We start from the raw sequence: 23,715 nt of genomic DNA on the forward strand, positions 1-23,715 counted from the left end.
CTTTGCCAGCACAGAAATTCCACTCTTCCTTCATGAATCTCACTGCTGGGGCAGAATTTAGGCACTGAACTATGTGAAATATTTCTCAGTATATTCTCCTTGTCCCACAGTTACAGGAAACAAACAATTTAGACTGGAACAAATAATTACTTCTCTTACATCTATCCTATGTCTTATCAAAGGTCCTCTAACATTCAGCACAGTTTGTGAATAGCTTGTATGTGTATTGTGTACAAACTGTTACCTCTGCAAAGGTAAGGAAATTGTTTCATCCAATTTAAACTAAAGAATGGATGAACTCAGGCAAGATTTCTGTATCTGGAGATAGTCAGTATAGAGAAAAAAGAAATGTTTTGGGTATCAATGGTAACTCAGAAGGAAATCACCCTTAGGCAGTTTTATTATCTGACTTCCATTTGGAAATTGTGCTTTGATACATGCAAAGAGCATATATTAAGAACTCCTCTCCAGTAATCCCAGGCATTTAAGAGCATATCTAGCCACAAAGTAGTACAATACATTTAAAATTAACTTCATATTTCCAGTCTTTTGTAAGTTCCATACTGGAAATCAATTCTTCATGGCAGTCCATGCAAGGAGTTAAGGACAGTACATGTCCAATATGTCAAAGAGGAATGGAATTAACAAGTTTCAATCATTTTAGTTTAAAACAGGAGAGAAACAGCAGGACATAACTCCTTTGAAAAAAGGTTTGTCTGAGCTAATACCTGGCAGTAGTTTGTGCCAAGATATACAGCTCCAGCTGATGGAGTAGTATACAGTCACAGGAGGAGATATGAAATCTGTACTAACATGCGCTCTATCAATAAGAGGCAGTAAAGACAGCTTTACGAACAGCCTTGTCTACCATCACACTGCATAATAAAATAAACAGGTACAAAAGGGCAGAAATTTCAGGTACAAGAGGGCATTTCTTTTTGTGCAGGGGGTCAGGTTTTTAATTTTGTTCGGTTTTGTTTACACAAGCTGTGTTTGAGGCCAACGGGTGTTCAAGCATCCCAGGCAGGCTCTTCAGCTTAACTCTGATAGTTTTGCTTGATCTCTATTGTGGGATCTCTGAGTTCAGCCAAGAAACTTCCCAGCAAGTGGTCACCTTCCCATGGAGTCATTAAACCGCTGAGTGTCAGCTGGTGGGATTAGCCCACAGACTTGCACACCTGAGCCCTATGACAGGGGCACAGACGTTTTGATCAACCATCACTAATGAATACAAAATTCATATCCAGCTTGTCACTGCTCATGAGCACTGAGTCACGCGGATGCAGTCTAAAGATGACTGATGAGACAACTATTGATAAAGATGACAGAGCTTTGATGGTCAAAAAAATTCCAGCATTATTGTCAGTAGTTAGCAAAACCAACTACCTAGAGACTTGCAAATCCATGGATAGCCACAGATGGGAATACCCGCGGCTCATTTTTGCAGATACAGATGCAGATACAACACAGGCTCTACAAATACTACATATTGCTACACCCACGTTTCCCAAAGTATTTTTGAATTATTTTAGCAATCTAGATCTTTTAGAAATGTGTGTTTGTCCACCTGTGAGTCTGTTCAAGAACTCCTCCTAAACCGTAAGAGCTAGGACCAACAAATTCAGCAGGTAGCTTCCTCTTATGCTAACTACAAGCAAGGTCGGAGTTTGGCTGTGCCAAGAAAATGGGAAGTTCCAGGGACAGGATTATTCCCCCCATATCCTGCCCTGACCCTGCACCTCCCACACTGCCAGCCCCCTCCCCTGAGGGACCCAGCAATGCTGGGTAAAATAGCAAACTTTCCCAACGTTGCAAAACTACACCTTTTAAGTATTTCTACTTGATTGAAAAAAATGGCAGTAACTTGATAGTTAAATAGAGTCCATTTAGAATACCAATGGCTTTACATAAGCCAAGTAAGAGTCATCTCCCTCTGCGGAAGATAATTTCCACTTTTTATAGAAGGGGAAACTGATGCACAGAGAAATTAGCTTCCAGGCATATCGGTGATGAACAGCAGAGCTAGTGATAGGACCAAGATATCTTGTGGATTAACTAGCAGACCATGGCCTGCCCTGTTCTGTACAGTAACACTTTTAGGCTGTCAAGACTGCAGAATTCTTTCATAAGAAGCTTTTCTGGAAGAGATTTTCTGAAAAAACTTCCAAAAGAGAGCATCTACGCAGCAAAAGCGCATTGAAAAAGCAGTCTGCTTTTTCAAAAGATAGCATCCACATTGAATGGATGCTCTCTCACATTTAAGCTGTGATTTCTATGGACGGTCACCAGGGAACTTGTGCTTTTTCCCCCTTTCCTCTTCTTTCGAAAGAACTCCCTCTTCCCCATCCATACACGCCTTTTTCCGGAAGAGCTCTTTCGGGAAAAGGCTTCTTCCTTGTAGAAAGAAGTTTACCAATGTTCGAAAAAACCCTCTGTTCTTTTTTTTTTTTTTTTTTCGAAAGAACACGAATGCTGTGTGGACGTAAGTGAAGTTTTATCGGAAAAATTGCTGTTTCCCGAAAAAAACTCTGCTGTGTAGACATACCCTTAAAGAAGGGGAAATGGTCAGGGAAGGGGGTTGAAGAAAAAGACAGAAATCTTGTCCACTGGCTTCAGAAATGTTTCCTCTCCTCCTTTAGGTAAAATGTTTTGTCTGTATTCAGGGGTTAGACTGCAAGATCCAAAATATTCTCACATTTTCAGAACAATCCACTTCGGATTAAATTATTTAAAATCCATATTTCCATCCTAAACCCTTATTTTTTCTATTTGTCCTCTGACCCTGAACCCTTTACACATCGTTAATAAATCTCCCTGCTATCATGCTTTTCCAGAATTCTGCTAGTCGTCTTTCTAGAGTCTCCTTATTTTGGCTTCTTATTGGTTTAATGAAATATGAAGGGAAGCAGAAGCAAGTGCAGCCTGTATCTTTGCTCTGTCACTCATGAAGCTTTCATTACTTAAGAAATACAGGTGCACACAGCTGTATTTTATCAAGTAATTTTCTTCCATGAATCTAAAGAAACTTCTTCGTGAGAGAGAGGGCCAAACACCAACATGTATATTATCAAAGCCAGCTCTTTCCCCTCACAAGTATCCCTAGGAATACAATCACCACTAGGAGTCAGACCATCCAAACCTCTAGCATTTAATAATGGAGGCAGAATTTATCACAGCTCAGGATAGTTGCTATATCTCTTGATACTTTCTTTTTTTTTTTTTTTGGAACAGCATAAACCATTAATGTACTTGAAAACCTGAATGTGGTGTTTAACACCATGTGGTACTCTAGAAAAAGGAAAAACTGACTGTACTGTAAGATCTAAGCTCGCATTCACTGTGCTGTTCCTCCACTTATATTATTTAAGGTAGATCTGTAGCTACCCACATGACAAATTAATGTTGTTCTACAGCAGTCAGGTGCTTGGCATCACATTTTGAAGCCTCTACAGGCCTTCAGGGCTGAAAGTGTTCACTTCTTCAGCAATCTATAACAGTTCCTCTAGAGGCCAGCACTTGGTTCACAATGAAACATGACTCCATAAATCAGACTGCAGAAGTAGCACTTGTGTACGTCACTATCCATCTTAGCAGTTTCTCTGAAGGATGTTGGGTAGAAATCATCTCTCAGCATTGCAACTAGGGAAGGACCATCACAGCTGGCATTGACAAAGCATGTGCTACTGAAAACTGAAGACACACTAAGTCTGAAAAAAAACAACCCACATCCTGCTGGTGTTAGCATGCCTCAAGGCAGTCGGAGAAGCTTCAGCAACTCATCTTCAAAAGGCAGAGAGCCAGGGCTCCAGAAACCTGCAAAAATTGGCTATGCCTGCAGTCTTCATTTCTTTAAGTTGAGCATCTTCAAAGTCTACAATTCTAACTGTAGGGCACAGCAGCTGCCATTGCAGATTTGATCCTCTCAGCTTTTGGCAGCTCTCAACTTGAAATTCTAGCAAAAGAATTTTTCAAGTTCCTATTATTGCCTGTCATGGATTTATAAATATTGTGCACTATCTGCTGTGGCATGGCTCTCATGGGACGCCAGTGCATGCCAAAAGCATAACAGAATGAAAAACAGTTCCTATTCTTCAAATAAATGCTAATTTTTTTAACTGTGCTCACACGATGTGTTTGGTGATCAGCTTCAATAGTACAGAATATATATCAGAGGGAAAAAGGCTGATTGTCTTTTCCAGCAGTATTCAGCTGCTACTTTCATTAAGCTTGTTTAATTAGATTCCAGATGCTAATTTGCAAGTCGATACCAGAGGGTGCAGGACAGTTTGCCTTTGAATCATGTTCTGTGATGTGATGGTCTTGCAGCACACCACTACCTTTCAGAAGCCCCAGCAAGATATTTTGACAATTAATGCAAAAGGGAGCAATACTGATCTTGACAGAAAAATATTAGTTTCTACCCAGTTTTAATGAATTAATCTCCAAGAATTCTAAATCTCTCATCCCCGCAATGTGTTTTAGCAATGGACAATTGTTATGTCCAGATCGTGTATTACAAATACTGGCTGCATTTATGTGATTTTGTTTACTCCTTTCACTAGAACTATCATTAATGTTTATGTTTATATTAATATTAACTATCATTACTATTTATTTTGTTTTTTTATTCTTATTCAACATCCCAAGTATTAAAAGAAAGTCCAAAAGTCTTCCCAGTTAGCTCTTAGCTACATGAGATTGTTCGGATGGGGTATTATATCCTTATTTTAATTAACAGAATACCTTACAAACTCAAAACCAAGCTTAAATTATATGCTAGTTTCTAGACCTACATAATTCCAACAAATTGGCAAGACAGCATTTCTACATGATTGATACAGTAGTGAATTTCTCCTGCCATTTAGGGTTGTATATGAAGACAATTTCATTAGGCTGACCATTTTAAGTAGAAAAATTGGAAGTTTACTAATTTCTGATGCTTTTTTATTTTTTTAAGATGTTACACTCAAAAATGGCTTTAAAAACCAAAAAGCTTGGCACCTCATTGAAAATAAGATTTACACTTTTCCTTCCAAGATGGTGAAAACAATGCTACTGAATTTTAAAAGGCGTTGTAGTGCAGTAGTAATCGTGAGAGATTATAGCGCAGTGGGGATTGTTCTCACGGATATTAGCCCTTGCTGTCAAATCAGACAGCACATGTTAAAATCCAGAGTTACACAGGACATTGGACAAGAGTCACCACTGATGTGCCACTCACAAGGGTTTGTTTGCATTCTGCAGGCAGAGACTCAACCTTTGCTTCATATTGAACGGATTTTTCTGTTAGTCGCACAACCTTAATGCTATTTAAATGAAGGCGTTTGAGTGCCTAATTAAAAATATTCCAAATTCTGACAACATTGCTTATGCATTCTAGGCACTAAACAAAGTCCTGTCTCATTAGGTGCTCTCTGCAGCACAGCAGCTCTGCAATCTTGATCCTGTTATCAAAACTTAAAAAAATATTGTAACAGAACTATAACTATTTCCTGTGTAACTTCTAGGAAGAGCCTCTATAGCAGCAATATGAACAGTGACCCATTTATTGCCCAAAGTGCAATCTTTTAACCAATTTAACAACTGGAAAAACAAGTACTACTAATGTTTATTCAATTGTCAATCCATGTGACATTTCCCCATAAGAAAATTTAACGGAATACAGTAATGCACTTAACATTGTACATTTAAATAATTTCAGACAGGAATTTACAGGAATTATGGGATCACACTGCTAAAGACACGTATCAGTTGAATGAAGACTTAAGAAATTGGTCTATAGCAGAAATGCAACAAAATTAGTGAAATCTGAAGACATTTACTGCAGTTAATCAACGTTGTGTTTTGCTGCTATGTGATTCGGTTAAATACAAAATACCATAAAGTGAGGTTATAGTGATCTTTGACATGCTAATGACAATTGTGGAAAAAAACCTAAGTATTAGTGTCATTTTTCATCTATTTTGCATTGAATTATCATTTTTTCTTTAAAATGTGGAAATATTAATTGATTGTGAGTAGAAGCAGTATGCATTCAAGGAAAGTTTGAAGAGATTCATGTGGTTTAAAAGAGGGCTTGACATTACTGGGGCATTTTACCAGACACAGTGATAGGAAGCTTCGTAATTTTTTTGGTTTTATTTTCATCAACAGACAATAGTGGATTTTTCATCTCTTTAGGTGAATATTTATTGAGTAACACCTTATCCTAGGTACACCTTATCTCTACACAGGTGTAAAGAAATGCTATACATAAATAAAAATAATGCAACAGCTATGTTCATAAACAGATCTAATGAGAATGGACCGTCCTACTCTGCCACATTACGCATTCAAAACTCCAGCATGGCACCACTACTTTCCGCTTTTACTCCTACATTACCACCACTGCATAGTAAGATGCATTTTTAGATTATTCAAGTTTGAGACAGACCATCTGCAAAGCAACTTATAAATGTTCCGATAACACCTTTTATGTGGATTCTGAAGACTGGAGTACAATTGTTATTCAAATGGGCACAGCCAACTTGAAACCCAGCCAGCTTCAAAAAGCAAGTTAACGATAGTTTCAAGTATTGGCTTCTGCCAGTTTTTGTGGTTTGATAATCACATTTCTGTACCACAATGGGAAAGACACACAAACAAGGGGGAGAATGAGAAAAGGACTCCACAGGGGAAGCAGTGATACAGATTCTACTGACATTCTCAAATACCTAAAGTAAACTGCAAACAGAGAATTATTTCCTCCAATCTTTCTCCTCCATTAATCATCCAAGCTTTTGTAACAACCAATGAAAATAATTACAGACAGAAAGAGTGGGATTCGTAAGCTGGCTGTGCCCATTTGAATTTTGACAGCTTTCCAATGAGCCAGCATACTACTGAGCGTGGGTTAGAGCGGGAGGGTTATGCTTGGTTAAAAAAGTCAAACAACACTCAATATTAGCATCAAATCCATGTGATGTAAGTTCCAAAACTGTGAATTACTGAAAGAAAGAATACTAAATTAAAACACCCCAATATTCCTTACCTCCATGTCTGGTTTGTATTTATCTTCAAATACTGCCATGGCTGCTAACGATCCAGAACCTACAATAATAAAATTCAGACATTTATTTCAATGTTGATGAATTTACAACAACTGCTGAATTTCTAGAGTGTGTTTTTAAAAGAAAACAAGAGTGGTAACTGCAATACACCTTAAAAAAAACTGACCCTTATTCTACATTTAAATGTCCGTTCTCATGACTGATGACACTTACCTGAGACCCAAAATTACTTCTAGTCTATACAGACTTGGTGTGGTCCTAATTATTTACAGTAAAACACTGAAGTATGAAAACAAGGTTACAGAAAGAGTTAAAAGACTGCCAGAGTTTACATTTCTTCTACTGCTCCTGTGCCTGGCCAGGTTGCAGGGTATAAATACTAAATATCAAGACACTTAGAAAGAAGAGACTGTATTAACGGGCTGCCAGGGATAGTAACCGTGACACATGGAGACAAGTGTATCAGCAAAGGCAATAGCTGCTACCACCAGGTTATTTTCCACATCTACTTTTAAAGAGTTTATTATGCAGCAATTATTTTGAGCGATTGTTTTTTATTTTGAACAGTAACAGCAAATAGATAAAATGACAAATGTGGAGTCAAGAATTTAGTATCACATCTCTGACCCAGACAAAGATTGCACAAGGGCACTGAAGAAACGAGAACCCCTTTTTCCTGAAGCAATGTGATTGCAGGCCTTATAAATAAATATACACTCCCTGAACATGGACAAAAAGCAGCTCAGTGCTATTTGAAATTTTAGACTTGCTTTGTTCAGGAAAAAAGTGGCTCTTTAGGAAGACATCATCTTGTCTGCACATGGCCCTGACAATATTTCAGGATGCTCTACTTTTGGAGAACGAATAAAGTTACCAACAATTTTTTACTCCAATTAAAGATTTTTTTGGCATTTATTACTTTTTAACTTGTTTTGCATACCACTATCTGTTTAGCTAGGTCACACAGAAAGCCATATTTTCTATTTAAAATGATTTGTGTACATCGCTTGACCACCTCAATGGTTTAGCAAAAGAAAAAGGCAGCGATTAAACAGTTTCAAATGAGGTGTCCTGCTGATTTTATCAAGTCTGCTGAATGTATAATGAAAAAGGAGAAGCTGACAGTGACACTGTTGAGGAAATACAGACTACCTTGTCTGAACCATTTAAGGAGGTCCAATTATAGATCAAATTTAAAGGGTAGAAACAGCAGATTTACAGACACAAATCAATGAACATGGTAATCCCAATGAATATGACAGATATTCCTGTTACAGAATATTGCTGTGGTTGAGGATCATTACCTTTACAGTACCAAATACATCACATCGAAAAGCAGTAGGATGCTCCGATTGTGTACTTGTATTACAAGCAATGACTATTCATTTAGACCTTGGAGCAATGTGTGTTTTAACAGCTAAAACTAGAAACAAAAAGAATTTTTGAAGGACTGGCAGCAGAAAAGAACTATGTGAACAGATGCTATCATCAGACACAACACCAAACAAAAGAAATTTCACTGATTCTCTAACTAAGGGCAAAATAAACAACGTTCTGGAACAGATATGGGACCCTGTGTATAAATGAAGCTGCCAAAACAAAGCTAGTCTAGGTGGAATTATATGGAATAGCAATTCTAATTGGAAAGATAAAGAGCCTCATGGGGGGATTGATCCCAAAACTATAGGTGCCTCTTATTCACTCAGATAAGGCCCTCTACAAGCAGGATGGGAACCCTAATGAAAAATACTAAAACCCAGCATTTTAGAACTGCTAAGATCCAGGTATCTTTCATATAATTAACAGTATGACTGCACAAAAGATAAAGTTTCCAGAATATAAGACAAGATTGTTGCTTTTAAGTAACAACTGATCTATACATGAGAGAAAATGTTATATTCATTATCTAAAACTTCTGTTACTACTCTCCCAGGGTATGTCTACACTACCCTCCTAGTTCGAACTAGGAGGGTAATGTATGCATACCGCACTTGCTAATGAAGCCCGGGATTTGAATTTCCCGGGCTTCATTAGCATAAGCGGGGAGCCGCCATTTTTAAATCCCCGCTGCTTCGAACCCCGTGTAGCGCGGCTACACGGGGCTCGAACTAGGTAGTTCGGACTAGGGTGCCTATTCCGAACTACCGGTACACCTCGTTTCACGAGGAGTACCGGTAGTTCGGAATAGGACCCTAGTCCGAACTACCTAGTTCGAGCCCCGTGTAGCCGCGCTACACGGGGTTCGAAGCAGCGGGGATTTAAAAATGGCGGCTCCCCGCTTATGCTAATGAAGCCCGGGAAATTCAAATCCCGGGCTTCATTAGCAAGTGCGGTATGCATACATTACCCCGCTAGTTCGAACTAGCGGGGTAGTGTAGACATACCCCCAGTTCATATACCTTCAATTTGTACACGCACTTCCTGTATACACCAGTGGATACTCTTAGAGGAGAAAGAGCTCTCTCCACCATCCACTTACTCTACCTAGCACTTGTGTTGGTCTCTTCAATTAGAATGTTGCTTTATAAGGAAAAAAAAACAATCTCAAAGCACAAGGAAAGATGCAATCTTCTACTCTGCCAGTTGCTTGGTGAAGAGAGATCCCAAGAACAATATGAAGTGGGTTTTAAGCCCAAAAGGTTTAGAACCCCAAACTTTTAAAGAAAGGAAAGTCTTCTGTATATAAAAATGTTATGTAAGCTAATATAAATAACGTACAATTCAAATGCTCCTTGGAGTTGCCCCTTCTTATTTATATTGATCAAGATAGTTAGTAAGTATTAGATTTTAAATTCAAATTTAAAAATGAATTTAGTTTATCCCACACATAAGGAAGCTCTCAAGGAGACGTTGAAAGCTGTTAAATTCTGAGATCCGTGTTTTTCCATCTGTTACATTAGTTAATCTACATACATCCAGAAACAATGGAAGTCCAAGACGATCCAAACAAAACTAATAAAAATAGAAAGCAGAGTGTAGAGCAGGAGTACAATGTATCGCTACCAATTCTGAACTGCACAGCTGGAGTCTGTAAATCCCCAGTGTTTTATACTTACAGTACAGCTTTTATTCCCTTACGCTGAAAGCAAAGTGCACTGATAGGAGACATGCTGCACAGCCCAACATGCTGTACAGCAACAGAGTTCAATACATCAGAGGAGGTACAGATTTTTGAACGATGGAGCTCAAGAGGCATCTACATCTGACAAAGTGGGTCTTTGCCAACGAAAGCTTATGCTCCTACACTTCAGTTAGTCTATAAGGTGCCACAGGACTCCTCGCCGCTTTTGGAGCTCAAGAGAGACTTTGGAAAATCTCTGAAGATTATAAATTGTATTTTTATGCCTTTTATATTTGCAACCTAGAAAAAGGGATGCATTTTTAGAAGACTACATAAATACTGCATTCCTCTAAAAATCCAAATAATCCACTGCTTCCCAACAATGATGTGAGATACTTTGGACAATGAACTGTACCTAGATCCATTCAGACTAGAAAATGCATCGTCTGAAACCATAAACTGTTCACATTCTTCTGTTCAAGATGATGAACTCAGTCCTAACATCAGATTTTGGGCTGTTTATACAGCTGCAGGCCTGGCAGAAAGCCAGCTAAAGACAGTTGTTTCCACATACAGCTGTGGAACTTCACTATCAAATAACACCAGCTTCCCAGTGGTGTCACGATGTATGATCCAAAGAAATGCACAACGTTCCAGGTACTGGGGCTGTCTTGGGAAAGTTATACACTATATGCCTGGCAAACCAGGGCCACCCAGAGGATTCAGGAGGCCTGGGGCAAATCAATTTGGGGGGCCCCTTCCTGGCACTCCCTGTCTCAGACCTCAGATATTCTTGGGGGGCTTCCCTCCCGCCCCCCGGGCGGCCCTGTGGCAAACAGGCAATAAACATCCAGGGTACCAAGTGAAAGCTAGACATCTGATTTTTCTAATTGCAATGCCCATTGAAAACAAAGTAAAACCCAGGTATTTAGGCCATGGTGTCCAACCAGTGAAGCAGTAGCCACTCTAGTGGCTATTGCTAAAAGTGAACTAGCCACATTATTCTGATAACGTAAATAACTGTGAGAGCCAACTAGCCACACTCAACCGGCCAAATAGCCACATGTGGCTAGCGTGCTGGGCACCACGGTATTAAGGGACTGTGGATAGCCTGGCTGTATGTGCGAACCAAAGTTGTTCTCTTATTTACGTATTCTACAGCCACCAAACATTAATTTCTAAAAAGCATGGAGAGAGATGTTATGCATTTCCCAGTGCTAATGACTGAAGAGAGGTAAAGATCTTAACACTGCATTCCTTGCTGTCCATTAGTTAGGGAAAGAAACAAGTACAGTAAAACTCCATTGGTCCAGCATCTGATGGTCCGGCACCACCAGGAACCTGGAAGTGCTCCGGACAGCCGGACCATTGGAGCTGCTCTGCCCCCGGCTTCCCCGATTTAGCCGCTGCTGAAACTGACCAGCAGCGGTTGAATCGGGGACGCCTGGGGCAGAGCCGGACTATCAGAAGGGGGGGGCTATGAGGGGCCTGGGGTGGCATCCCCCCCCCACAGCACCCCCTTCCAATAGTCTGGCATATCTGATAATCTGGCACCCCCCGGGTCCTAAAGGTGCCAGATTATCGGAAGTTTATTGTACTAGAAAACAGACCAGGTAGGAAAAGTAATATCGGTATTTAATCAACTTCTGGCAAAATAAAAGATACTTTCTCACCCACCTGTCTCGCTCAGATCCTGGAAGTAATGGGGCCGTAACAATGCTGCAAATTACTAAAAATTCTGATAAGCACTTCAAACCACTGGGCCAGTTCACAGTAACCAGTGTGCTTCCCTGGTAAGCTGCCTTTTGTGCTTGAGACTCTAAGCCAGTGGTCCCCAACCTTTCGGGGCTGCCGGGCACCCGGGGGCAAGGTCATTCATGTGCCACACATGCGCCTGGGGGCGGGGCTGCGCACATGCTGCGTGCCCAGTGCTGGTGCCACCCATGCGCCGCATGCCCAGAAGCCGGCATCACCCATGTGCTGCGCACCTAGGGCCAGCGCTGCTTCTGCACTGCATGCCCAGGAGTGGGGACGCCCATGCGCCGTGCGCCCAGGGCCAGGCCGCCCATGTGCTGCGCGCCCGGGGCTGGCGCTGCCCCTGCCTGTGTCACGTACCTGGGGCCAGTGCCACGCCTGTGCCGTGCGCCCAGGGGCCGGCACCGCCCATACGCCACGTGCCTGGTGCCGGCACAGCCCTTGCGCTGGGCACCCGGGGGCGGGGCCACCCATACGCTGCACGCCCAGAGACCGGCACCGCCCATGCACCACGTGTCCGGGGGTGGAACTGGCCCCGATCACTCGGCGGGCGCCATGGCACCCGCAGGCACCACATTGGGGACCACTGCTCTAAGCATTAAGAGTTTCTAGCTCTTATTTTTGAAAAATAACCTTCAAGTGTAATTGGTATAGTGATGCCTGCAATCAGCCTTAAACAAAAGCTCTGTCAGAGATGGGACTGGCATCTATTCAGCTCAATGCTACATTAACGCTACAGACTATTGATCTTATCCTTAAACTGGGCTAACCACTGATTAAAGCATGAAATTACAAAACATCTAAACAATCCGGGGTAAATGGCATTTCACTTTGGCATCAGAAAAGGGCAGGGCAGGCCAGGCTAAGCATGGAAACGAAAACCCCACTCTTGCTCTCCATCAAGGCTACTGTCTTGAAAGAATTTGAAACAGAAATTTTCAACACCCAAAAGCAGCGTTCCCTGTAAGCTGTGTGTCTGCGCGGCCACTCAGTAAAGATTCAAATGCTGCCCATTAGCTCTGATGAGCAGAACACCCACTGCTAGGTTTTTTGTTTCTACTGGTGGTGCATTCGCACATGCCTCTGTGCACATAAAATTTAATCCACACATGGATGGAAAAGTTTAAAGGGAACTGTAGTGGGGTGGAGATTTCCCCCACTACCGGAAAGGAGAAAATACCCCTCCAGAAGCCATTTTGGGTGCAGCCTAGCTCCGCCCAGTCACCTGACCAGAAGGCAAGGGGCGGGGCTAGGACTATAAAAAGCCTGGATGAGAGCTCAGTCAGGGTCTAACCTCTGAGGGAGACAGAGGCCTGCCCCAAGCTCCCTGACCTGGAGGCTGAGGCCTGGCTGCCTTCCATGCAGCCAGGGAAGATGGCCCTGCCAGGGCTGCTGAGGCCTGGCAAAGCCAGCCAGCAGAGCTACCCTCTGGCTCAGAGGAACCCGGGGCTCTGCTGGTGCCTGATGAACTTGAGGACCTGCCTGAGACGGAGGTCCTGCTTAAGCCCCGAGGCCTGTGGACACCCAGAGACCCTAAGGTCCTGCCTGAGCCAGAGGACCTACAGACTGACAGGGACCCTGAGAGCTTGCCAGAGCCGGTGGACTGGCTTGAACCCCGACGGCTGCCTGAACCCCGGGGCCTGACGAGCCCGCTGGACGCTGCAGAGCTCCAACCCATTGAAGCCTGGTTTGGGCCGCCTGGACCCTGCTGGGATGACACCGCCCTCGACTCCTTGACGGACCTGCTGGAGGTACAGGTACCAGCGAAGGGGGAGACAAGAAGTGGCCCAGGGGGTAGCACGGGCTGAGAGCAGTCCTAGGCCAGCAAGTTGCGGACGGGAGCCCCTGCTGAGCCAGTAGCAGCTGCACTGCTGCATTCATGGCCCCTGGGCCAGGGGGCAGTGGAGTGGGTGGGCCTGCGCCCCCCTCCCCCGCCATCCACTCACCGGGTGGCAGGTCTCCCCCTCGCCACTGCTGCAGGTGCGCTGCCTGCCCAGCTCCTGCACTAGGAGCTTTTACAAACCTGGGTGTTTGTTTGCGGCCACGCCTTGTGTCAGGGCCCGGCCGCCATTTGCTGCTCTGCCTGAGTTAGGGCCGGGCTTTGCTTATTGTGTTGGTTGCCCCGCTCCAGGGCTAGGGCTTACTCACTCTGTCTGGTGTGCAGCCACGGCTTGCACTAGGGCCTGGCCGCCATTTCGCTGCCCCGCCCTGAGCTAGGGCCGGGCCGCCAGTTGGTTTGTGGCCACGCCTTGCAGACCCAGATTACTCTCCCTACCACTGGGGGGAAGGGGGACCAGCAAAGTGGATAACAGCCCGTATCAATGTGAAAGTGACAAACTTTGAAGGACTAGCCCTGGAAAAGGAAAACATGCCAAGAAGGCTGAGTCACAATGCAGCAGTAGCTCATGAAGCATGAGGGGGCTGCAGACCACAAGAGAGATGGAGTAACAGTGTGCAACCGCAGGAAGGGGCACCAGCATTGCAGAGCTAGTGCCCAGAATGGCTAGGAAGAGATGCCACCCATGTACAGAGTCCTGTGACCCATCACAGTAGCCGCTGCACAACTTCTTATGAAAATCTGGCTAGAAAAACTAAAAAGGACTAGGGGCAAATTCTAGCTGCACACTTAGCACAATAGGATAGGGCAAAACTAGCAAGTTAGCCAGGTTGCTTTTACAGCTGGCAAACACAAATGTGGACTTTTTCTGGAGATTGGCTCCCACTCTGTATAGACAGCATCCAATATAAAACAGCAGCAGCTAAGTTTCAACCTCACTGATTGAACAGCTACACTTTTGATTCATTACAATAATTTATACCTCAAAACCACTGAAAGAATTAATGGAGTATTGTCATACTTGGTAATTCAATGAATTGTTTATTTAATCACTAACTATTCTCACATTCAACATAATATTACATACTTGTTTTCGCATTACTGTTAATTACAATCATGTCTGATTAAACTACAGGCAGTCCCCAGGTTACGTACAAGATAGGGACTGTAGGTTTGTTCTTAAGTTGAATCTGTATGTAAGTCAGAACTGGCGTCCAGATTCAGCCGCTGCTGAAACTGACCAGCAGCTGACTACAGGAAGCCCAAGGCAGAGTTGCTCTGCCCTGGGCTTCCTGGAATCAGCTGCTGATCAGTTTCAACAGGCTGAATCTGGATGCCAGTTCCTACATACAGATTCAACTTAAGAACCTCAGGCGTCCAAGTCAGCTGCTGCTGAAACTGATCAACGGCTGATTCCAGGAAGCCCGGAGCAGAGCAACTCTGCCTTGGGCTTCCTGTAGTCAGCGCTGGTCAGTTTCAGCAGCGGCTGACTTGGGGACGCCTGGGGCAGAGCAGCTGGGGTGCTGCCGGGTTGGTCCCGTAGCGCCCAGAGCGGCGCTACGGGACCAACCGGCAGCGCCCCAGCTGCTCTACCACAGGCGTCCGGAGAAAAGCCTGGTCTGCTGGGGGTGGGGGAGCACTAGCTGCGCTCTCGCCCCCCCCCCCCCCCCGCCCCAGCAGACCAGGGAGACGCGGAGCAGCTTTTCTCGCCCCGGAGGACGCGGGCGGTGGGACCGCGGCGCATCTGGGCGTCCCGCCACTCCCATCCTCCGGGGCGAGAAAAACCCCGTTCGTAACTGCGGATCCGACCTAAGTCGGATCCGTGTAACTAGGGGACTGCCTGTAGTAACTCAGCATCTCTTTCCTCAGCTCAACACAGCCACAACCGCCTCTCTTAAGAGATTTGAAACCTGCATAATTACCATGCTCAATTAATAAATCTTATAATGAAGAGCAAGTTTTTCAAAAATGCATTGTCAGATCCATTTAAAGACCTAAACAATTCTAGATATGTAAATATTAGAAGTACAGTGTCAGACTTTTTTTAACACATTCAACCAGTTTTTATTTCTATGAATGATTAGTTTAAGACCTGTAAAAACTCAACATACATTTAAAGTACAATGTATTGCACTTCTCATGATCTGTCGGCCATAAAACACAGTTAACCTTGCAAATGTTTTCTGTAAGCATCATTTTAGGAAGATGATTATTAAAGAATTAGTAATTAACCGAACAGCTAAACAAATAACTGTCAATTTGAGATAATATCTGCACTAAAAGTTTCGTTAATCTGGTAATTTTGGGTGGGCAACCTTTTTTGGGTCAGGGGCCGCTGACCCCCAGAAAAATCAGTTGGGGGCCAACCAAACTGAGAAGGGAAAAAAGAAGCCACAACCCGTCAGTGGCGTGGCCATGGCCCCCAACTGAAAAGACACTTCCAACATTCCCCTTGCACACCAGAGCCTGGGGGGCCCAGGCTAGTAGAGTTTGTGTGCTCTAGTCCCGCGGTGGAGGTCCAGGGGAGCCCTGAGCCTGGGGGCCGGATCCAGGCAAGGAGGAGCCACCTACAGCCCCCAGGCCTGAGGTTCCCCACCTCTGTGGTAATTAGTAGGGACGTGACCTAACAATGCATTTCTGAAATAAAAAAATGGAAATGGCTCACCTGGAGGCTTTCCCTGCTGCTCCCATTGGCGAAAATCCAGCCAGACCCCCACAACCCCATCCTGAGCCTGCTTCCCCACCCTACCTCCTGCCAGACCCCGCAACCTCACCTTCAGCTTGCTCCTCCACTCTACCTCCTGCCTGGACTCTGCAACCCTAGTCCACCCTACACACTTTTCGTCATCATGGGTGGTTGGCTGGAGGTCTGCGGAAAGGTTTGAGTTGAGCAAGGTGGGCCCTGGGCCAAAAGTTTGAGAACCGCAGCTGTAGGCTCCCAAGTAACAATAAGGGTATAGACTCTGCTGTAATGGAATTCTACATTAAAAAAAAATCATGCTTTGTCCTTTACATAGCTTCAGAGTTATCAAATTGTCTTGGCAGTCACCTTTCATTTTAAAATGAAAGGTATTTGCCCTGAAAATCCAAATGTGCTTCTCCCACTCCTCCCATTTCATAATGCATTGCAATGGCTTTTTAAAAACCAGTTTAACTGGATCTTTTTGAGCAGAACTTTCACCGCAGAGAGCTTCAAAGTGCTCATCAGCAGTCCATGTCCAGCACCCAAAGACCTGTTTGCTCCCTCAGCCTGCCACTCTGGAGGAGGTATTCAGCATGGAGAGAGCAACATTTAGAACTTTCTAATCCATCAGTGTCAGGACTCCCTGACAGGGCACTTATTCACACACACTCATTGTTATTCAATTTGCTGCTCGTTCTAGGGAAAAATTCAGTGCTCTCCACAGCCCCATCGATTGGGATCATTTTTCAATCTGGTTCCTGGCGCAGTGGCCTAGTCTCTTGGTGGTACTGTTTGCTCTGCAGGCCGACATTGCCAATGCATGAAGAGCTGATTTATGAATATAAAACAATGTTGGTACCGAGGGACTAGGTTCAGCCACTAGAGACCACGGGAATATATCTTACTGCTTTCGAAAGCTGAACTACAGACTTCAAGCGGTTTAATTTTATGCATGCATTTCATTATAAGGCTTGGCTAGAAGCTTTCCTAGACAAGACAAGCAATCAGACAATCTTGCATAGTTTGCTGAAATCCATATTTGTCCTTTGTCAGCATAAACAGTTTAATTTGACGCTTTCACTCCTGAGTAAGCACTGAGTAGTATCTTTTAAACCCAGTGCAAAGGAAAACACTGTATTCATCGACAAAAGCATTTTTACAACTCACTACAGAAAAATCCATTTTGCCCTGAAGCAAAGCTATCCATGGATGACCAAAGAAAGTACCGGTTTATTGTACTAATTTGTATTTTGAAAATATTCTTTGGCATTAAGTGTGACAAACCTTTTTTAAAAATTAGGAGTTAAATAACAAAAAACCCTTAAACGCCAGATATAGCTTTAAGGAGAAGGGTAAAGCTATCTTCATTACAATCATTATACAGCTCTGACTCAGTGAACCAACCCCTATATAATGGAACCTATCTGCAAACCATCTACCTCTTCCTGGTACGGAACCATCAGTTGATGCAGCCTAAGCTTGGTTTCAAATACACAGCCTTGATTTACACAGTGGCATTTTTCAAATACTAATACATGTCTTGGGTTTGTAAGGAGATATCTAAGTTCCAGCCCATTATCTCCAAGTTTCACACCCAAGAGCTGTACAAGTACCACTACCCTTGCCATTCTCTCTCTCCTGCTTAAAAGCAGCCCATCCCACACCAACCACATCTCCCATTTCCTGCCAAGGCTCTTGTATCCCACCACCGCTTCTTTCGGAAGGCCACGGCAGCACTGCAATCCCTAATATGCAGATTAAAACACTGCTGCTAATCAAGCTTTAACCAATTCTTTTAATTAAGGTGGGAACCTGTGTGCACAATGTGGACCAGACTGGGGTAGAAACAGCACATCTGCTGCTGCATATGGCAGGATACAAGATGTTCTTTGGTCAACTGGACATGACTTTTTGCTTAGGCTTTTAAACAAAACAGACTTGGTACAGCAGAAAATGAAATGGAAGTTTAAGCAAAAGACTAACATGGCTAGAACTCCAGGTACAACTTATATGAACTGCTGCTGCTAGCTGATCTTCTTTAGTCAAAATCTGTGAATTGTGCCTAGAGAAATACCAGACTTTAAAAGTTTTTAAAGCAAAAGTTCCAAAAGAAACCATGTTGATAAAAGCAGATTGTATTCTTACACCATTGGTTCACTAAGCAAGCACTACCTACTTGCATTAGGAAGTCATTTTTGGTTTTATATTTGGTAATATACTAGTTTTACCGTACATTCTAAAATACACAATCCAATTTTTATACTAATTTAGATCTATCAAGAGCTAGACTGGATCATGACATCACTTACAACACAACGGCTTCATTAATTTTATATTCTAAACAAACAATTTACCAGTTTCTAAGGTAATGGCACCATCTATTGGTCTAATGCCATATTTGCAGAATATCTGTAAATTAATCAGCATTCACATTACAAACTGAACAATCCTGTTAATTTACTGTGTTTTCCGTTAGCAACCTAAAAGGCATTTAAAACCCTAACTGCTAAAGGATGTGTGTTATAAATGGGGATGTGTTAGATGTTAGTTTTTTTTAAATGCATTAGCTCTTTGTTTAATATATTAAATCAGTTCTTAAAGGCCACAGACTTTCAAGCACTTGCAAATGGATGAATATATCTCTCAGGCCCTAATGAGAAGCCCACTCGCACTAACATTTGAGAGAGGCATCAGCGCGGTCTGAAATCACGTACACAAAGGAGTTTAGAATGTCTAGCTTTTAGTCACATGAAAAACAAAATTAAAATTACACAAAAGTAATGATGAATTGTACAGCTCATTATCACATTGTGTCTCCAGACTCTCCTCAAAGACACACTCTCGGCAGACTCCAGAAATGTTTTTATAATCTAGTCAATAAAAGACATTCTTCTGTCCTGTTCTTCAGATTAACAAATTAAGCAGAACGCTACAATGCCAATAAAAATAGCCCTATTATGCCTGTGAATTCAGCAGGGGAGTAGCATGGGAGAGGGAAGGGAGGAAAGAGGATGGCATGAGGGTCAAATAGATTGGTAAAAAAGCGCTCCATTAACCACAACCTCTAGTAAACATCTATTTTATCAGTCCATCTATTCAATAATGTGGCATTCTGGGCAAGTTATAACTGAGGAACTGATAGGTGGGGAAGGGAGAGCCGTGGGTTAGAGTAAATATCCTAAAGTGTTATAACACTTGTCCTCGACTGAGGTGCTATCCCTGGCCTCCAGGAAAACGTCAGGGATCCAGTGTTTTGGTTCTGTGTTTTAGAGAAGCAGGATCCTTGGCCATTGGGGTTTGAGTCAGCAGCAACAAGAGTCATCCAATTTCCAGCTGTCATGGAAGCCATTTTAAGGTATTCTAACTAAATGGAAAATATTACTCAAGATAGCCCTTCAAAACTTCGAACAATTTACAATAAAAAGAGCATTTTATATGACTAATCTGAGGAATCTGTCAAGAAGCGCCTATGTAGAGAGCAATAAGTAACCTACCCTTAATTTCAGTTCAGCTTTCTCCATTTGAGACTCTTAGAATGACAGTAATCATACTAGAGATAAGAACAAATGTAAATACTTTGTTAATCGGCGTGTCACACTCCTGGCCAACAGGACAGATCCAGCCCATTTGATCTACTTATGTGCACATTACATTCAGATTCTGCAGAACGTACACTTTCATTTAAAAGTCCTCAACCTCCAAAATAAGTCAAGAGTCAAATGATGAAAAGTTGATTTCCTGAGTCTACAGACAGCCTGCAATAATGGCTCTGGCAACGTCAACATGCCCAGCTACATTAATGTTCAGATGAGAATTAACTATAAAGTCCAATCATGTCACTGTACAAATAATTTGCATTTCATTACTTATTTATAAGACTACAATTTAAATAAGGACGACAAAACTTTTAATTACCGGCTAGAGGCCATAGTTTCTGTATTAGAACTTTGTGCAACTCTCCTGTTAATGTCACTCCTTGTCTGCTGTGGGTACAGGTGACCCAGCAGTCCTAAATTTATTCCACAGACCATCATTTGAAATAGAATTCAGCTCTTTCTAAAGAAAGAGTTTGACACTCCTGCTATAAATGCTCACTTAGGAGAGAATGGGTGAAATTCTGAGCTACTGCAATTTCTGTGGCTTTACCTTCAGTGATATTTCTATGCTACTTTCCTTCCTGTAACAAAACTACAAAGGTTATCGTCAGTCATTATGGCTCACCTGCAAGTCAGAGAGCTTGTTAAATTATACAGGATTCTGAACATAGGAGTCCTCTGGACATGTCTGAATAATTAAAAAATTGATCAATGTACCGAGAGATAAAATCTTATCTAGATGACTTGGATAGATATCCCCAGGCTTCCCTGAGGGGGCATAATGTTTATTCTGTAAGTTAGTATTCCCAGATTGTCTAATGCCCTAGTTTCCAGATAACTGTTCCTTTAAAAATAATTCTAGTCATATTGAAATCCTGTAGAGGATAAACTAGCAAGTTCAGACTCTGATCCACTTTTACCACTGCTCCTACAAGAAGTGTCAACAACCCAAGAGCTGGAGATAGCCCCCAAGAAGCTGTAAATGAATGCTTACATCTGCCTAGCAAAAAAAAGTTAATTAATAGAGAATTAAGAAAACAATGTCTACAAGGGATTTCTTTAAAATTTTAAAATTATTCATCTGATTAACGTGGAGGCAATAGCTGGAGTGGAGATATCATGCAATCCCAGTAATTTACAATGACCAAAAACGTGGCCCTAGGTGAGCACTAACTACAGAAATGGTAAGTGAAAGAATACCTATTACTTCATTTTATAATTCCACTGGCAAGAGCGCATCTGAAGGCAAATTAGTAACTTATCAAGTAGCCCACATCCAAATTCACCTTTGTTCTTTTAAAGTTCAAATATATCTTCAATGGTCACACATTACATGAGGAAACAAAGACTGACTAGACACATGAAATACAGCATTATCAAGTGCACCAAAGACCCAACTGAAAAGTTAAGAGTACCTCTCTCATGTTTCAAATGCAGCAATCTGACCTATTGTAACAATAGTAGGGACAGAATGTCCAAGTTCACGTGTGAATTTTAAATTGAGAGTGTCCCTTTAACATGTCTAGCAAAGATAATAGCTAGCAAAGATTCACTGTAATCTGGTCAGCTGAAAAGGCATCTTTCATGTTAACCATGAGTATCTGAAGTCACTGTAACTTTGTGGAAGCCATGTTTGGCCCTCACCAGCTGGCAGGTGCAATCCCTTTCGGACAAAAGTTTGATTGCCCAATTCTACTGAGGAGCCCAACTCTTGCCATCAGATCACTTTCCTGAACAATGGAATTATGAAGAATTTTGCATTAGCTTCTCTACTACTCCTCACTGGTTGCAATTCCTACTATTTTAATAACAGTGGAGTGTAGCATACCATCTGCGAATGTTCTAAGTTCCCAAGCTGAATTGGAACATTTCATAGAGGGCAGCATTTTCCACATGTCTTTAGATGTTTGAAGAATCAAAGAATTCAAATGTGGATACCCCAGAAAGTTTTCATTTCACATGACTGTTCAAGCATTTGTCTTCAGAGAAAGAGGTCAATCAAAATAAAGGATACAGGTTGAATCTCTAACATCCAGAACTCTCTGGTCCAGCAATATTGCTGGAACAGGAAGCCCTAGCTGGCCAGGTTCAGGGTCCAGCATGGCTAGTGGCAGGGAGTAGGACCAACAGCTGGGAGTGGAACCGTGACTTTCCCTGGTCTGGCAAACTCCACGGTTCGGGACCGCTTGGGTGCTGGACCAGGGAGATCCTATCAGTATTAAATGTGGACACAAACTGAGTATTCCTCCAGGTTCTTTCTGAAACATTCAGTTTTAGTTTAAAGGCAAACCTGTACAATTACTGCAGAAAAGCTATGCTTAGACGTGAAGTATGAACACTGGTGGAGAGAGAATGACAAGCCTCTAGGACACAGATTCTATGCTCTGTGATAAGTGACCTCCAAGCATACTCCATGGAGACATTTATATTTTGTTCAGAAACTTCATTTAAAAGGGTCTGAAAGTTAGAAGGAACTCAAATTCCTTTTTATGATTGCACTCATGCTTCTTGGTAGTAGGCAAAATCGAGTTACAAGGGCAATAAGCTCTGTACTTGCCTCCTACACCTCTAGGAGGCAGAATCACAGGATAGGAGCAGTGTTTTTTTTTCCTAAAAGACAGACAGTCAGCCAGCGTGCACAATGATTTGTGTTGTGCTGCTCCAAAGAGGAAACACAAAAGTTGAACAATTGACATGTATTTTGCTCACATACACCACATATGTTAAACTGCAGGGCTCTATGTATTAGATACTTCCAGTGTATGTTTTATAAAAACCTATTGAATTTTTTCTTTCATGTGGTCCTCAATGCTCTATAAGATTTGATATTAAACTAGATATTGGTACAAGATAAGAGGAGAAGAGCAGACACCCCAGGAACAGAAGTCTGTGGGAAAAGTGAATTTTGAAAAGCAAGAGGAAAAAACATGAGATGTTATGAAGACCAGAGCGTGAGATGGTGTATGGCATTTGAATAAAACTGCCTACATCAGCCTAAGCCAATAACTAAACAGCTTAGAAAGAAATTACGAGGGCCCATCTAAAATGCAATTAAATGTACCTCTCATTCTGCAGTTGCAGAAAAATACTATGAAAGGGTAGATTACGCAGCAGGATTGAAGAGTCTCAAGGTAGTAGCAGTTGAATGATTTGAAGTAGCAGTCTACAACGTCAGTTACTGATACTAGAGGCTACAGTGAACACTGAGGAAGAGACTGGGAATTTCTGTTCCCTACCATACTGAGAAACTCACATTAATTAAACCTTTACCATATCAAGACAGGCAAAAAGCTCCACAGAAAATACTTCACTCACCACTGAAATGCTGCCACTTCTATGGAGTGGGATACAACTGCTATTTTGCAGCATAAAGAAAATACTTCACAACCATTTCAGACACAGAGCGAAGCATGAAACCACCAGGGAAACAAACATGAGAGAGAATGTAGTTACCCAAGCTGGAATTTGGGCAAGACACAGGGTTAGTAACCCAACTCTTACAAAAAGAGCTAGGGGAGCTTTACTTCAAATGGCCAGTAAATAAGAAGAGTAAAGAGTCAAAGTGTGGAGTCTGCTAAGGAATCCATGTATCTAACACCAGTTCTCCCACAACTGTCCATATTATTGGGGCATGAGAAGTTACAGAAGTGGTTTTGAAATGTAATTGGAAGGAACAAAACCATCCATAGCTTACAGAGGCAGGTAAAATTCTGCCTTTAATGCTGAACTCTCAT

General features: G+C 42.4%; 1 protein-coding gene across 1 annotated transcript in view; it reads right to left on the reverse strand.

Annotated features, from left to right (window-relative positions):
• Positions 1-23,715, reverse strand: part of PSMB7 (proteasome 20S subunit beta 7) — a 38,908-nt gene that overhangs the window by 11,977 nt on the left and 3,216 nt on the right. The window contains exon 6 of the mRNA XM_075905663.1: positions 7,031-7,089. Coding sequence (XP_075761778.1) covers positions 7,031-7,089 — 59 coding nt within the window. The remainder of the gene's footprint in view (positions 1-7,030; positions 7,090-23,715) is intronic.

This window comes from Pelodiscus sinensis, chromosome 22 (assembly GCF_049634645.1).
Source record: "Pelodiscus sinensis isolate JC-2024 chromosome 22, ASM4963464v1, whole genome shotgun sequence".
Classification (NCBI taxonomy): domain Eukaryota; kingdom Metazoa; phylum Chordata; order Testudines; family Trionychidae; genus Pelodiscus; species Pelodiscus sinensis.